The 18,541-nt window shown below is 36.7% G+C and overlaps 1 protein-coding gene across 20 annotated transcripts in view; it reads right to left on the bottom strand.

The window, feature by feature from the left end:
• The window catches only part of SUPT3H (SPT3 homolog, SAGA and STAGA complex component), a 529,437-nt gene that overhangs the window by 98,080 nt on the left and 412,816 nt on the right, over positions 1-18,541 (bottom strand). For all 20 annotated transcript variants that reach the window (XM_074037868.1, XM_074037869.1, XM_065543947.2 and 17 more), the window contains 2 exons: positions 14,199-14,311; positions 13,012-13,119 (listed from right to left, as the gene is read on the bottom strand). In XM_074037868.1, the coding sequence (XP_073893969.1) occupies positions 13,012-13,119; positions 14,199-14,311 (221 nt within the window). The remainder of the gene's footprint in view (positions 1-13,011; positions 13,120-14,198; positions 14,312-18,541) is intronic.

The raw sequence follows: 18,541 nt of genomic DNA, 5'->3' as shown, positions 1-18,541 counted from the left end.
ATGCTACAAACTTCCCTGTAGCACTGCTTCTGCTGTATACCACAGGTTTTGGTGTGTTGTATTTCCACTTTCATTTGTTTTTAAAAATCTTTTAATGTGTCTTAATTTCTTCACTAATCCCATGATAATTCCAGAGCCTGTTGTTTAATTTCCATGTATTTTTATGATTTCTGAAGTTCCTCTTGCTACTGGTTACAGATTTATTCCACTGTGGTCTGAGAAGATACTTGATTTTAAAAATCTCTTAAGACTTGTTTAGTGGCCTAATGTGATATCCATCTTGGTGAATGTTCCATGTGCTGATAAGAAGAATGCATATTCTGTAGTTGTTGGGTAGAATGTTCTGTAAATGATTGTTGAAGTCCGTTTGGTCTAAAGTCCAATTTAAGTCCAATATGTCTTTGCTGACTTTCTGTTTCAACCATTTGACTAATGCTGTCAGTGGGGTGTTGAAGTTGCCCATTATTACTGTATTGCGGTCTATCTCTTTAGGTCTAGTAATATGTCTATATTTGTTTAAGTCTAGTAATATTTGTTTCTTGAATCTGAGCCTTCCAGTGTTGGGTGCATATATACTTAGAATTGTTTCAGCCTCTTGCTAAATTGATTCCCTTATTATTACGTAATGACATTCTTTGTCTTTTTTTCTGTTTTTGATATAAAATCTGTGTTATCTAAGTATAACTACTGCTGTTCACTTTTGCTTTCTATCTGCACGAAATATTGTTTTCCTCCATTTCACTTTCAGTCCATATATGTCTTTACAGGTAAAGTGAATTTTTTGTAAGCAACATATAGTCAAATCATTTTTTTTCTATCCATTCTGCCAATCTATATTTTTTAAGTGGAGCATTTAATCCGTTTATGTCAAGGTTAATATTGATTGATATGTGAGGTTTTGCTCCTGTGATATTGTTAATTATTTTCTAGTTGTTTGACAAATTCTTTGTTTCTTTTTGTCTTTGTTGTTTGGTGGAATTCTGCCAAATTGCCATTTGATTCGTTTCTCTTCCTTCTTGTGTGATATTTTATAAGGCCTGTGAATTATACTTTTGTGTCTTTGTATGATGGTGAATATTAACCTTTTGTTTCCATGTTTAGGACTCCTTTGAGCATTTTATGTAAGGTCAGACTAGTGTGATGAAGTCCCTCAGTGTTTGCTTAACTGGGAAAAGCTATTTCTCCTTCATTTATGAAGCTTAATCTTACTGTATACAAAATTCTTGGCTTACAGTTTTTTCTTCTTTCAGTACTTTGAAAATGCCATCCCATTATTTCCTAGCCTGCCTGTAAGGTTTTGCTGAGAAGTCTGCTGTTAGTCTGATGGGGTTTTCTTTATAGGTGACTAAAAAAGGTTTTCTTTAATTAAAACCAGAAAGGTGTTTAAGGAAAAAATAATAGAGGTTTACTAAATTCAAGGATTCATACATTATTATCTCTGGATGGGACATAAGAATGGTCTATTCTAAATGTTTCCGACTCCTACACAATTTTATAGATGAAAGAGTGAAAATACGGGACATGTCCAATGCTACAACAACAGTATTACAGATATAACTGTGTATTACAGATATAACTACACATCAAATCTCTTGGCTTGTAATACACATAGTGAGTGTAGAAATTTTATTATTATATGCAGGATTACTTGAACCATTATAGCATCACAGCTGAAGTTTCCAGTGAGTAAAACTCAAAATACAGCAAAAGTCTGAATATAGAAAGAAGTATATAAATGAGTAGAAAAATAATTAAAGCCTTTGAAGTGGAACATTATTAATTCTGATGCCACTAATTTCAAATTCAAGAGAATACAGACATAGACCGGGATAATACTTTCCTCAGGAAAACTTTGTTGTAAAATAACTTCAATTTAATAGTTTTCAGCAGGATCAGGGGATAAATGTTTAAATATACAGAGAAAAATGTCAAGAATTTCTAAAAACTTATAAAAATTAATTTATGTATACATATCACTAGGTTAATTACAACTCCTTCTCACATACTTTGTGAATCAAATTAACTGAAGAGGTCTTGTAGGTAACATTTTGTTACCACAGTTTTAGTTACTGAATGAGCTGCAGAGTACAATAGCTGAAATTCTTATAAGCTTTGAATAGGTAATTAAAAAAAAAAACAAGTATATGAAAGCACTGAAGACTGATCAAAACCAGACTGAAACTGGAAACGGTAGTATGTACTTTTAGAAGGGAATGTCAGTGGGTGGATTTCCTGTCTTTACAGTTTTAGCCTAAGGGCAGGATCCAGTGGGTAGAGGAGTGGCTAACATATAATCTTAGCTCCTTGATAAATGAGATGCCAGAGTTCAGGCAATCATAGTAGGTGCAGAATGAGAAAGGAAATCCCCAAAAGGACAGAATAGAAACACGGGAAGCCCCAAATTCAGTGTACAAATTTTACCCAAATCTTTTTTTGTGAATGGGGACTGATGGAGTCTCACTATGCCCAGGCTAGTCTCAAACTCCTAGGCTAACGTGACCTTCCTATCTCAGCCTCCTGAGTAGCTGAAATAACAAGTGCCATCATGTATGGCTTTCCTCAAATCTTTTACTAACCTGTAAGTTCTTCCTGTATGGTATGAAATGCATGCAATCCCACTAAAGCAAAAAGAAATGAAAAGACATTCTAGTTGCTGCCACTGAAGAGGAGTTCAAAGTTTAAAGGTGAGTCTAGAAAAGTAACTTCCCTGCTGAACACATATACCAACACCACTACTACCACCACCAATAATAACAATATATTCACAGGAATATAACAGAATCCCAAAATGCCTATGATATATATGACTCACAATGTCCACTATACATTTCAAAATTACCAGACATGCAAAAACACAAGAAAGCGTGACTCATATTCAATGGAGAACAAGAAAATTCACATATTTAATTTTGCAACCAAGAATTTTAAAACAGCAATTCTAACCATGCTCAAAAGCACAAAATAAAATACACTTGTAACAAATGGACAAATAAAAAATAATGATAGATAAAAGGAAACTATAAAAAATCCAATAGAAATTCTAGAAGTATAAAATAAAATATCAGAAATAAAATATTACTAGGTGGGTGTCACAGTAGATTGTAGCTGACAGAAAGAAATGTATAGAAGATAAAGTTCAATAGAATTGCTCCAATCTGAAGAATAGAGAGAAAATATTAAAAGAGGAATTAAAAAGCACCTGAGTTACCTATGGAATAATATCAAAATAACTAATACAATGTACTTGGAGTTTCAGAAGTGAAGGAGAGGGAATAAGGCAGAAAAAAATCTAAAGAAATAACTGACAAAAAGTCCCCTAATTTGGTTAAAGACATACACTGTCTTTGATTCAAGAGATTTAAGATTCAAGAATCTCAGTGAATTTTCAGCAGGATAAATACAAAGAAAACCATGTCTATGGATATCATGGCCAAACAGCTGAACATCAGAAGTAAAAATACAATTCTGAAAGCATCCAGAGAAAACAACATATTAGATACAGGGAAACAATAACAGAAATCTACTGACTTACGATTGAAAACAACAGATAGAGAAAAGAGTGGAATGACATCATTAAAATACTGAAAAATAAAACTTTCGAGACAGAATTCTATATCTAATGAAATATCAACCAAGAATGAAGAAAAAGTAAAGACTTTTTCAGAAATATCAAAATACAACAAATGTTAAACAAAATTTAGCAGAATAGAAAAGAAAATGATACAAGAAAACTCCAATTATGAAAGAGAAATAAAGAACAATGGGAATGGTAAACATTAAGCTCTATTTTTTTAATTGCTTCTCAGTCTTTTGGCTAAGATCAAGTGAAGCTCTATTTTTTCTCTTAATTTCATTAAAACACACTAGATTAAGATAAAAATTATGGTATTATGGCTTATATATATAGATGTTGTATGCATGACAATTATAGCATAAAGGACATGGACCTATATATATATACACAAGAGTCTTACATTCTATGTGAGTTAAGTAGTATAACTCCCAAGTACACTGAACATTTAAGGATGTACATTGTAATCCCTAACATGACTACTGAAAAAAGGATGCAAAAAGATATCATAAAGAAATCAATATGTAAATTCAAAGGAATTTCTAAAAAAAACATACAACCCAAAAGAAGACAGGAAAGAGAAAAAGATAAACAATAAGAGAGGAAATATGCAGAAAACAAATAGGAAAAGTTACCCTATATCCAACCACGTGAATTAATACATCAAATATCACAGAATTATGGACTACAATTAAGATACAGATGGGGGGAGGGCATGGCAGCTCATGCCTATAATCCCAGCACTGTGGGAGGCTGAGGTGGGTAGACTGCTTGAGCCCAGGAGTTTGAGAATAGCCTGGGCAACACAGTGAAACCCTGTCTTTACAAAACCAATACAATAATTAGCTAGGCGTAGTGGTGCATGCCTGTAGTCCCAGCTACTCAGGAGGCTGAGGTGGGAGGATTGCTTGAGCCTGGGAGATTCAGGCTGCAGTGAGCTATGATCATGCTACTATACTCCAGCCTGGAAGACAAAACAAGACTCTGTCTCAAAAAAAAAAAAAACAAAAAACAAAACAAAACAAAAAAACAAAAAAAAGAAGAAAAGAAAAAAAAAAGATACAGACAGAAAGGAAGAATAAAGAAGCATGACTGAATTATTTGCTGACTATAAGAGATGACTTTAAATACATTACATTTATCTTTCAATACAGGCATACCTCACTTTATTGCACTTTGTTTTATTGTGCTTCAAATATGTTATGTGTTTTGCAAACTTAAGGTTTGTAGTAACCCTAAATCAAGCAAGTCTGTCAGTGCCATTTTTCCAAAAGCATGTGTCCAACTTTATGTCTCTGTGTCATATTTTGGTACTTTTCACAGTATTTCAAATGTTTTCATTATTATTTTATCTGTTATGGTGATCTGTGATCTTTAGTGTTACTATTATAATTGTCTTGGGGTGCCACGAACTGTATTCATATGAGACAGCAAATTTAATATATGTGTCTGTTCTGACTACTCCACTGACTAACTGTTCCTCCATCTTTCTCCCTTCCCTCAGGCCTCCCTATTCCCTGAGACACAACGATACTGAAATTAGGCCAATTAATAACCCTACAATGGCCTCTAAGTATTTCCGATGTAAGGAAGAGTTACACGTCTCTCACTTTAAATCAAAAGCTACAAATGATTAAGCTTAGTGAAGGAGGCATGTTGAAAGCCAAGACAGGGTGAAAGCTAGCCCTCTTGCCCCAAATAGCCAAGCTGTGAGTGCCAAGGCAAAGTTCTTGAAGAAAATTAAAAAATGCTGGTCTACTGAACACACAAATGATAAGAAGGTAAAACAGCCTTATTGCTGATATGGAGAATGTTTCAGTGGGATGAATAGAAGATCAAACTAGCCACGACACTTCCTTAAGCCAAAGCCTAATCCAGAGCAAGGCGCTAACACTCTTTAATTCTGTGAAGCCCGAGAGAGATGAGAAACATACAAAAGAGAGGTTAGAGGCTACCAGAGACTGGTTCATAAGATTTAGGAAAGAAGCCATCTCTATAACACAAAAGTGCAAGGTGAAGCAGCGAATGATGATGTAGAAACTGTAGCAAGTTATCTTGAAGGTTTAGCTAAGATCAATGATGAAGATGGCTACATGTAACAACAGATTTTCATTGTAGATGAAATGGCTATTAGAAGAAGATGCCATCTTGGACATTCATAGCTAGAGAGGAGAAACCAATGCCTGGCTTCAAAGCTTCAAAGCTGACTCTCTTGTTAGGGGTTCATGCAGCTGGTGATTTTAAGTTTTAGCTAGTGTTCATGTACCATTCTAAAAATCAGGATCCTGAAGAATTATGCTAAATCTATTTTGCTTACACTCTATAAATGGAACAACAAAGCCTAGATTACAGCACATCCATTTACAGCATGGTTTATTGAATGTTTTAAGCCCAGTGTTGGGACCTACTATTCAGAAAAAGATTCCCTTCAAAATAATTACTGCTCATTGACAATGTATCTGGTCACCCAAGAGCTCTGATGGCGAAGTAGGAAAAGATGAACATTGTCTTCATGACCGCTAACAAAATCCATTCTGCAGCACAATTCAAGGAGTAATTTCAACTTTCAAGTTTTATTACTTAAGAAATATGTTTCATAAGACTATTGCTCCCACACATGGTGATTTCTCTGATGGATCTAAGGAAAGTAAATGAAAATCTTCTGGAAAGGATTCATTATTCTAGAAGCCATTAAGAATATCTGTGATTCATGTGAAGAGGTCAAAATATCAACATTTACAGGAGTTTGGAAGAAGTTGATTCCAACTCTCATGAATGGCTTTGAGCGGTCAAGACTTCAGTGGAGGAGGTAACTGCAGATGTGGCATAAATAGCAGAAGAACTAAAACTGGAGCCTGAAGATGTGACTGAACTGCTCAATCTCATGATAAAACTTCAATGGGTGAGAGTTATTGCTTATGGATGAGCCAAGAAAGTGATTTATTGAGAAGATGTCTACATCGGTGAAGATGCTGTGAACATTTTAAAAAATAACTACAAAAACTCCTACAAAAGACTTAGACTTAGTTCCATAAACTTAGCTGATAAAGCAGTGTCAGGGTTTGAGAGAACTGACTTCAGTTATGAAAGAAGTACTGCTATGGGTAAATGCTATCAAACAATATCACATGCTAGAGAGAAATCTTTCAAGAAAGGAAGAGCCAATCATTGTGGCAAACTTCACACTGTTGTCTTATCTTAAGATATTACCCCAGCTACCCCAACCTTCAGCAACCACCACCCTGATCAATCAGTAGCCATTAACATTGAGGCAAAACCCTCCACCAGCAAAAAGATTTACGACGTGCTAATGACTCAGATGATAATTAGCATTTCAAAAAATATTTTAAAATTAAGGTATGTACATGTTTTAGACATAATGCCATTGCAGACTTATAGACTACAGTATAGTGTAAACATAATTTTTATATGCACCAGGAAACCAGAAAATTTGTGTGACTCGCTTTATTGCAATATTCACTTCAATATGGCAGTGTGGAAACAGACCTGCAATATCTCTGAAGTATGCCTGCAGAAACATACAAATATATTGAAAGGAAGTGGAAAGAAAAACATATTATGTAAACAGTAATCACATGGCTGGAATGGCTAAATCAATCAGATAAACAGACTTCATAATGTACAGTATTTTCAGTAAGAAGAAATATTTCATAAATATAAAAAACAGAAAATCCATGTTCACAGATTGTGATATTTAGTATTGCTAAAACATATCCCAAACTGACATAAGCATTCAACCTAATCCCTTTCAAAATCCCACCAGGCTTTTCTTTTTTCTTTTTCTTTCTTTCGTAATAACTAACAAGTTGATTCTAAAATTTATATAGAAATGCAAAGAACACAGCATGTCCATATTAAGCTTAAAAAATAACAGAGTTTGAAGACTTACATTATAATCAAATAAACACAAATGAAACTCCAAAAATAAATCCATATAGATATATTGTTCAAGCAATCCAGTGGGAGAAAAGAGAGTCTTTCAGGAAATAGTTTTGCAATAACTAGATATCCATAAGTAAAAAATTGAATTTGGCCTCAACTCATACAATGGATTTTAATTTAACCAGATTAATAGAACTAAATACAAAAACCAAAGGGATAAAGCTTCTAGAAGAAAACACAGGACAATATCATCATGACATGGGAGTAGCCAAAGGTTTATTAAGACACAGACAATAAACATAAAAGAAAAAAACTGTGTAAGGAAGGGATCCAGTTTCAGCTTTCTACATATGGCTAGCCAGTTTTCCCAGCACCATTTATTAAATAGGGAGTCCTTTCCCCATTTCTTGTTTTTATCAGGTTTGTCAAAGATCAGATGGTTGTAGATATGTGGTATTACTTCTCAGGGCTCTGTTCTGTTCCAATGGTCTATATCTCTGTTTTGGTACCAGTACCATGCTGTTTTGGTTACTGAAACTGGATCCCTTCCTTACACATTATACAAAAATTAATTCAAGATGGATTAAAGACTTAAATGTTAGACCTAAAATCATAAAAACCCTAGAAGAAAACCTAGGCAATACCATTCAGGACATAGGTATGGGCAAGGACTTCATGACTAAAACACCAAAAGCAATGGCAACAAAAGCCAAAATTGACAAATGGGATCTAATCAAACTAAAGAGCTTCTGCACAGCAAAAGAAACTACCATCAAAGTGAACATGCAACCTACAGAATGGGAGAAAATGTTTACAATCTACCCATCTGACAAAGGGCTAATATCCAGAATCTACAAAGAACTTAAACAAATTTACAAGAAAAAATCAAACAAACCCATCATAAAGTGGGCAAAGGATATGAACAGACACTTCTGAAAAGAAGACATTTATGCAGCCAACAGACACATGAAAAAATGCTCATCATCACTGGCCATCAGAGAAATGCAAATCAAAACCACAATGAGATGCCATCCCATTGTTAGTATGGCAATCATTAAAAAGTCAGGAAACAACAGGTGCTGGAGAGGATGTGGAGAAATACGAATGCTTTTACACTGTTGGTGGGACTGTAAACTAGTTCAACCATTGTGGAAGACAGTGTAGTGATTCCTCAAGGATCTAGAACTAGAAATACCATTTGACCCAGCCATCCCATTACTAGGTATATACCAAAAGGATTATAAATCATGCTATAAAGACACATGCACACATATGTTTATTGTGGCACTATTCACAATAGCAAAGACTTGGAACCAACCCAAATGTCCATCAATGACAGACTGGATTAAGAAAATGTGGCACATATACACCATGGAATACTATGCAACCATTAAAAAGGATGAGTTCATGTCCTTTGTAGGGACATGGATGAAGCTGGAAACCATCATTCTCAGAAAACTATTGCAAGGACAGAAAACCAAACACCGCATTTTCTCACTCACAGATGGGAATTGAACAATGAGAACACTTGGACATAGGGTGGGGAACATCACATACCAGGGCCTGTCGTGGGGTGGGGAGAGCGGGGAGAGAGAGCATTAGGAGATATACCTAATGTAAATGACTAATTACTGGGTGCAGCACACTGACATGACACGTGTATACATATGTAACAAACCTGCAGGTTGTGCACATGTACCCTAGAATTTAAAGTATAATTTAAAAAAATTAAAAAAAATAAATAAATGCAAGTGGAACAGTTTCAAAAAAAAAAAAAAAAAAAAAAAAAGAAAAAAATTGGATAAATTAGGCTTCATCAGAAAGTTAAAATTTCTCCACTAAGACAATGAACAGGTAAGCCACAAACTGAGAGAAAAATATGTGAAAAATATGTGTTTGATAAAGGACTGCTGTCACAAGATATGTAAAGAACTACAAACTGGTAATAAAAGCCCCTTTGCCTGCCAAAAAAAAAAAAAAATGGGTAAAGGATTTGAAGAGATACTTCTCAGAGTAAGATACATAAATGGACAATCAGTACATTAAAAAGTGCTCAACAGTATCAGTCATCAGAGAAATACACACTCAAACTGTTATCAGAAAATATCCACTAGAATGGCTAAAAGTAAAAATGACAATGCCAAATGTTGATGAAGCTGTGGAGCAACTGAAACTCTAATACACTGTTGGTGGAAGTATAAAATGGTACAACCTCTTTGGAAAAAAAGTCTTACTGTGTCTTTAAAAACCAAACACGGGCCTAACTCTATGACCGAACAATTTCATTCACTGCCATCTACCTAAGAAAAAAGAAAGCATTTATCCTTACAAACTTGTACAATAATATTCACAGCAGGTTTATTCACAATACCTCACAAACTAGTGACAGTCCAGATATTCACCAACATGAGAATGCATAAACAGATATGTTCATGCAAGTCTGTTCTTTCTTTATGTAGAAGCACTTTTAAATAGTTGAAGACTGATATTTCATAGTCTCTTCTCTTTAATGGTCACACACCTCAAGTTCATCCCAGCAGTTATTACAAGACATGTTTTTCAGTTCCTTCACACACCTGCCCCCTCTCCCATTACTCTCCTTTAGACATGCTCCACTGTGTCAATGTCCATTCTACAGGATGATGCCCAATACTAAAAGAAGTTCCTTATCAGTCACATCATAATATTGGCTCCTAAGAAATTCACAGGCAAATAAAAATCTCAAAATCATTTAAATGGATGGTATTATTAATCTATATTTTCCTCATTATCAATCATACCAACTGCACTACTGGCCTGCAATTCTTCATAATGTATTTTAAAAAACAGCTGAGCATAGTGGTGTGCCTGTAGTCCCAGCTACTTGGGAGGATGAGGCAGAGAGATGGCTTGAGGTCAGGAGATCAAGGCCGCAGTGCACTATGAGCATGCCTGTGAACAGCTGCTGCACTCCAGCCTGGGCAACACAGAAAATCTAGAAACTCTAGAAAGTTAACTTGAATTAATATTAAACTTGCTAATCTAGTAAGAACCCAATCTTAATCAGCCCAGTTCCTTATATGGTTAGTGCTCAAGAAAATAAAATAAAATGCACTGTGTATTAACCCCACATCTTGCATTTCCAATTCTAATCCACTGTACATGGCACTACCATTTGGATCTTAAAACACCCTTTTGAACTCCTCACCCTTCAGCCAAGAAACCATCAACCATCCATTCCTTGTTAACTCTAGCAGTCTAAGACTCTATACAATCTGAGCCTTAATTTTCTAATCCAAATGCCTACTATTCCTCTTTAATGAACCTTAATTCTTGAATATTTTAAACAGCGTTGGGTTTTTCCCCTTGTAAAATGGTACTTATGCTGTCTTTGAGTCCTAGAGTATTATCCTAACTTCTACCTTATCAAAGTCCTATTTTTCCTTTAACCTCAGCTTTCTCTCTAAAGTCTTTGACTGCAACGAGAGGATTTTTGTTTTGTTTTCTTTTAAACTTCTGTACTTTCTGTCTGAGTCACTCATTTGGAGACTAGTATATGCCATCTTAAACTGTTTGTTTGTTCAATTATTTGCTTATTTGTTTTACAAAATGTCCTGTCTCCCTGAACACAGATCATCTCAGTCTCCAGAGCCCCACTTTGGACTCAATTTGGTATAGTATTTGATGTACAGGCCCTTAATGTTGCCTGCTGATTTTGTCAGGTGAAAAAGGGCAGGAAGACTTCCAATCTCTGAATATTCATCTTGTATCAGTCACAGGAGAGGAGGGGGGTGTCTGCCAGCCAGAAAAAAGTTTGAGGCTTATACTAACATATTTTGTCAGAAGGCTCTCTGACACTCATGCTCCCACCTCCCAGAGGGCCCAGGAAATCCAGTACATATAGGATATTCCTCTCAACTGCTGGGTAGCTGGGAACAGCGGCTGTGGTTGCTGAGCAGTTGCCCAGGGCAGCTTGGCCACCCTGGAGAACCAAGAAAAAAGGGGAAATAAAGAGTTTTCCTAGGCATGCAAGCAATCACTTGAATGTTAAAAGAAAACTAGGCTTGTTGTGTTCACAGTAAATTTCCTCAATTAGAAATGTTATAACAAATTTGTCTGATGTTAATGGAAAGCATACTTATACACATATTCATAAAGTGAACATGCATCAAAGACATTTTAAAGGGTGTTCTTTGACATCATAATTTGGGTTTGTAACATAAAGAAAACAAATAGTGATTAATCAACTAAGTAAGCTTTAGGGACTTTTGTATGTTGACTGATAATGATGTATGACCTTTTCTAAGAAAAAAATGGATTTTTAATGGGTATAAACATTTTAATTTCTATTTAGTTTCCAAGCCAATTTGATTTTCCAGGCAGCATAAGAAAATGTTAAATTGTCCTTTTGTTTGTAATAAGATGCTATACAGGCATATATCTTAACATATTTTCTAAGTATCCTAGAGCAGAGAAACTTAAACCTATGGCCCATAGGGTTCACAGATTCCTTGGATCCACAGAATGGCTTCAGAATGTCTCTAAACAGCCTGAAACTGTAGGAAAAATTTGTGAATGTGCTTAGTAAAAGGGTTTATAGTTTTCATCAGATTCTCAAAGGGGTCTGTGACCTAAAAAAGATTACAACTACTTCTTAGAGATGATTTGAACCACTATCCTTGCCTACAGATATTAACAAGGAGTAGAAATGTGTAATTAAGGTATATACAGAGCTTAACCATTTTCAGGTTATACATTTCAACCAACTTGATCCAAAACTTACTTTACAACTCTACATGTAGATACGAACTTAACCTTCTCACTGTCTTATCTATGGATATTCGATTGAATTATGTGAAACTGCTGTTTTTGTTAGTGAAAAGGGTCAAATATTGGCAAATATATTCAACACACTGCAATACATTTCTGGTTTTAAGGTAGATGCTGTTTACAGAGGATATTCTATATACTAAAAGTGGTGCACAGTTATTATACAGAGCCTTAAAATTGGCAAGAAAACTTTAGTTCCCATAGCAAAAGCAGATCAGAAAAGAACATAATTTTCACATAGTAGGGGCAATCTAAAAACTCAAGATGAATGAAGACAAGCTTCTTTAAATCATGTTTAGAGATGAATCAATAATTGAAATGGAAAGTTATCAATAAATGCCAGGAATTATTATGTGAATAATAATGATAACACTCTTATCTTTTGAGGCACAAAGAAATAAATGACTTTTCCAACATTACTTAAACCAGTTTTTCATCTCCCATAAAAATAAGAAATGCCTTGCAACCATCCCTTTCATTGAAGGGCTAGGAAAGCTAAGTGAAGTAAGAAACAGGTGAAAAAAATCATTGTCTTACATGGACTGTCAGGGCCTGGCACATAGTAGGTGCTCAATTAAATATTTATTGGAATGTCTAATGTATTAAGATTCTTTGACTGAAGGCTATACATTCCTGCATAATCCTTTTAAAAGAAACACTAATGTAAATACCAGATATGTGACAAAATTCACAAATGTGTTAAAGGCAGATTATTTTTTTGTACTTACCTCAGCAGAGTTGTGATACTGAATGAAGGTTGCAGAAATGGCATGACTGAAGGGGTCCCCTGCCTTAGTTACCATGTCTTGCCTCACAAGCAGAGCCAGATCCACTAACTAGAAGACCAGAAGAATGAAATAAAGTCACATAGCTAGTAATAATCATGAATGCCACTGAAGTGGCAAACCTAAAAGCAATACATTGTGAATGTTACTGATAATCCTGCTTGCCTAAAAATCTATATTGTAGACATGAGCACACACTTTAATTGACTGGTGAATGGACCTAGTCATGATATATTCTGACCTTTTAGGAGAGTAGTTCTCAAAATTTATTTCATAATCACTAGTGCAGATTTCTGGGCTTTAAGTCCAGAGATTCTAATTCAGTAGGTCTGTTTTAAGCATACAGTCTAGGAATTTGCTTTATTTATTTTATTTTATTTTTGAAATGGAGTTTCGCTCTTGTTGCCCAGGCTGGAGTGCAATGGCATGACCTCAGCTCACTGCAACCTCCGCCTCCTAGGTTCAAATGATTCTCCTGCCTCAGCCTCCCTGAGTAGCTGGGACTATAGGCGCCCGCCACCATGCCTGGCTAACTTTTTTTTGTGTTATTAGCAGGATGTGGTTTCACCATGTTGGCCCGGCTGGTCTTGAACTCCAGACCTCAGGTGATCTACCTGCCTCGGCCTCCCAAAGTGTTGGGATTACAGGCATGAGCCACCGTGCCTGGCCAGAATTTGCATTTTAAACAAGAACCAAGGAGATGCTGATGCTTGTGGTCAAAAGACCACATCTTGAGAAAGTCTTTTAGAGGGCGAGATTCCAGACCCAGAATTTGGTAAGTACTCTTAAGATCTCACATACGTAGAAAGGAGTTTTTCAAAGTTCAAAAATAAACTCTAAACAAGGCAGATGTGGACTTAGAGTTCAATGTCAAGAAAAAGTATGCAGGGATTCCATTTCTCATTAGGATAAAGGTGCAAGAAACTGTCTTTCTTATCCTAACACCCACTTGAATTGAGGATGCAGATACACATAACTGAACTAAATTTTAGTAAATGATGTAAATGTCACAGGAGAGAATTCATGGCTGTTATTCCTGGTAGAGCAGCAGGCAGAAGAAGAATTGATCATGGGCAGAGATAAGGAAAAAACAGCCAGTGTGGCCTGATATGACAGATTAGAATTCTTACCTGTGCCACAGTTTCATACGCTAAATATGCTAAGATTTCCATTGCGACAACATTGGGTTTTATCTCCATACTGCTGCAGTCCAACCAGTCTCGAAATTTGGAAGCTTTTTTGGCTGGTCATGTAAAAAAAACAAGTGTAGAAATTTTAATTTTTAAAGTGTTTTAATACTGCACATTACTATCACAAAATGAAAAATATGTATACTCAGAATTGTACACAAAAAATAATGCACATAAAATGCAATGTGTTCCAGCTTTTATTAATATCTAGATATTCTGGCCCCAAGAAATTCAAGTTTTAACTTTCAATTATAAGGCAACACAATGGTTGTTTTCAACAACTCTCTTACATATTTGGATTTTTTATTTTATACCTATGCTATATGACATAGTATATTAAACCATTTAATGTTTAATACTTCTCACACTGTCAGATTTACCATTGGCTACAGCTTATGTTACAACAGTCAGAAGATGTTGTCTGATGTAACCTTAATTTACTCATACAGAAAGAAAATCCTGCAAGAAAGAACCTGTGATGAAAAAAGAAACATACAGAAATTATTGCTAATACTTTTCAAAAATATTGTCTATTGTCTCAGAGGAAAATGGCACATAGGAGGCAGGATTAACTTGCAGCTCCCACTTGGATGGATAGAGCAGCGTGTGGAGACCCACACCGTGAACTTTGGCTCCAAGAACTACTGCAGGAATATACCAGAAAAGGCTAGAGCCACAGACCCCTTGAAGGAGGTGAATCACCGCTGCAGGCTCTGTGGGACGCAGAGGAACTGTGAGTAGGCTTGCTTTCTCACCTAGGAAGCCAGTAGCCTGGGGAAAGTTCTCAGCCTTGCTCACCAGCTGCCTGGAAATAAACTCGGTGCTGTTACAGGAAGGGGACATGGTGGGAGTGAGACCGGGCTTTCGCTCTGTGGGCTCCATGGGAGCTGGGTGAGGCCTGTGGCTGCCGGCTTTCCCCCACTTCCCTGGCGACCTGCGTGGGGCAACAGAGGCAGCCATAATGCCCCTGGGGACATAACTCCCTTGGTCTAGAAGCCACACCCTCATCCCCCACAGCGGCCGCAGCAAGTCCCGCCCAAGAAGAGTCTGAGCTCAGGCATGCCTAACCCTGCCTCCGCCACATGGCAACCCAAACATCGTATGTTCTCACAAATGGGAGCTAAGCTATGAGAACGCAAAGGCATAAGAATGATACAATGGTATTTGGGGACTCAGGGGAAAGGGTGGGAGGGGGGTGAGGGATAAAAGACTGCACATTGGGTATAGTGTACACACTGCTCGGGTGATGGGTGCACCAAAATCTCAGAAATCACTACTAAAGATTCATGTAACTCAACACTACCGGTTCCCCCAAAAAAACCTACTGAAATAAATCCGTTTAAAAAAAGTGTCTAGGCCGGGTGCAGTAGCTCACGCCTGTAATCCCAGCACTTTGGGCGGCCGAGGCGGGCGGATCACAAGGTCAAGAGATCGAGACCATCCTGGCCAACATGGTGAAACCCCATCTCTACTAAAAATACAAAAAGTTAGCTGGGCGTGGTGGCAGGCGTCTGTAGTCCCAGCTACTCATGAGGCTGAGTCAGGAGAATCGCTTGAAACCGGAAAGCGGAGGTTGCAGAGCGCCAAGATGGGGCCACTGCCCAAGAGTGAAACTCTGTCCGCCCCGCTCCCCCCCCAAAAAAGTGTCTATTACTAGAATGGCTCAAAGGTGTTGTAAATTTAAAGTTAAATAAAATAAACTGACATCTGGTCTAATCTAAGCCTGTGGTTACATTTTTTCTGATTATGAAGATGTCTAAATTCTTAATCCTGACTCTCAAAACCATCGAGACTGATTCCAAGCAGCCTTTGTGATATTTCCCTATTAAACCATCACCTGGCCTTGAGTCTTCTTCTCTGTGTGTCTACTCCTACTCTTTTCCTTCCAGGGGATGCTCTCCCATCACTCTTCTTCATTCCCATGAATCTTGATCATACAGGCCAAAGGTGTACTTCCCCACTCTAGCCATTTATTGAACACTGATACCATCAGACATTCTTTCACAAATGCTTATAATTTCTTAAGCCATATTACAAATTTTTGTGGGAGAAGACCATGCCTTATGTCTCTGCATGTGTAATAGTACCAAGCATATACAGAACCAAGCACGTATATAACCTTTAGTTAAATATCTCTACACTGCCACAGTGCTAAGCAGAGTCTAATTTGATATAGGCACTTCATTAGACATTATTCATCTAACTAGTAACCTAGAGGGAAAGATTGATAGTGAAGATTTTATGAAATCTATAAGATTTTCTTTATAATCCACTGATTATTCTTTTGATTAATCTGGCCCCACAGGTCTATAAAACACTTAACAGTAACTCAAAGCACGATATTGTGATCCTTCTATATAGAATCTTCAAGGATTCCACATACAGAAGAGTTCTCTTTTAAATAAATCATAGAAAACATTAAGTCCTGCTATCGAAGCATATACCCAAAGCTGTCAAATATGGCAGAATTATGATAATCCTCCTTAAAGCTATCTCCCCAAAGTAACAAATCTTCCAAATACTTTCTGACATGCAACATTCCATCTAACTAGTATGCTGCAATAGCTCACAAACACTTGTTTAACATCTGTGGAATACTTCTGAAGTTAAAGTTAACAGGCAGCAATTTGGCAAGATCAATGAGATGTACATTATTCACTTATCTCCTTGACAGATCTTTAGGACAGAAACAGATATTTTGGAACTGTGCTCTAAACATTTGATTTTAAAAGTGAAGGAAAGGATCATTATTAATATTCAGTTGGATCTATCCACATAAGCAACAGAATTAGCTTCCTTGCTAGATTGTAACCACTGAGAATGCAGGGACAAGGACCATATATCTCCAACTGTATCCCTAGCACCTAGAATAATGCCTGGCATTAGCAGACTCACAAGAAATATTTCCAGAAGAAATGAATAAATGAATGAATAAAGTATTTTTTAAACAAAAGAGTAGGGTCCAAACTTTTCTATTCATCAAAAGACATGCATAGAAGTCCCAAAAACCACTTGGGTTATTGCCATTCCACCAAGAGGTGGAGATTCCTTGAGAGCTAATTCCTTCCCTGTCACCTGGAGAAGGATGGCTTTAGAGCCTGACGCTTCCAAGGTATTGCTGGAGGCACAGATACCTCTAGTTAAGACAGTTTGCTTTCATCAAGAGGTGAGAGGGGCCTGAGAATAAACAAGTTCCTTCTCCTTCGCCCCTCTTCCCAACGTATCAGGAGAAAGGATAACCTGGAAACTGACTAACAATTTAAATAGAATCCTGAGCAATGGTCAAAAGTTCCTAGGATTATTAGCTTTGTAATACTACCTGGATTTTCAGCCTGTGCTGTGCTGAACTTAAAAAACAACTTTACATGATAATTTCATATGGAAATTTAGGGTTAATCTCACATACTTTTTATCTTTCTTGTCAATGATCACTAATAAAATTTAAGTTTCTTGCAATATTCCATTCTCTCATGCCTACATACTATTTGGTGATTTCTATCCCATCCCTTCCCAACAGTCTTTCCATTCCCAGTCCTTTCCTTAGGGTCCTCCGGAATGCTTAGTCCACTCAGAATAAGCTACTCTGCAATTTCAACCTAATTCAAAATAGCCTTCTTCAGAGGGCATGGTTTTCCCTGGAACCTTCCCTAGCAGGAGTTCCTTATTCCTTTCCTTTATACATATTGATGGGCAACTACTTTGGCCAGTGTGCTCATTTCCCCATATAAGGGGGGACCTGGAGTCAATGTCGTCATTCTCTTAGTTTCTTCCACAGGAAAAATACATAACAAGCAGACTGACAGCAAACTTCCACCAACAACAGGGGCCAAAAGACAAGGGAATCATGTTTTAACAAGTAACGATCAGCTTACCATTTCCTACCCAACTAAACAATCATTTAAGTATGAGGGCAAAATAAAGCCATTTAAGATAAAAAAACGGTGTTTTAAGCATGTACAGAGCTGTAGGAAAAAATGACATTAGGCCAAGAAGCAAAGTTTAAATACTTATAAATGCTTTTTTTTTTTTTTTTTTTTTTTGAGACAGAGTCTCGCCCTGTCCCCCAGGCTGACAGTGCAATGGCGCAATCTTGACTCACTGCAACCTCTGCCTCCCAGGTTCTAGTGACTCTCCTGCCTCAGCTTCCCAAGTAGCTGGGATTATAGGCGTCCACCACCACACCTGGCTAGTTTTTTTTTTTTTTTTTTTGTATTTTTGTATTTTTAGTAGAGACAGGGTTTTACCATGTTGGTCAGGCTGGTCTCGAACTCCTGACCTTAGGT

This window comes from Macaca fascicularis, chromosome 4, assembly GCF_037993035.2.
Source record: "Macaca fascicularis isolate 582-1 chromosome 4, T2T-MFA8v1.1".
Classification (NCBI taxonomy): domain Eukaryota; kingdom Metazoa; phylum Chordata; class Mammalia; order Primates; family Cercopithecidae; genus Macaca; species Macaca fascicularis.
The sequence above is the reverse complement of the archived record's forward strand: the minus strand, read 5'-3'. Positions and strand labels throughout refer to the sequence as shown.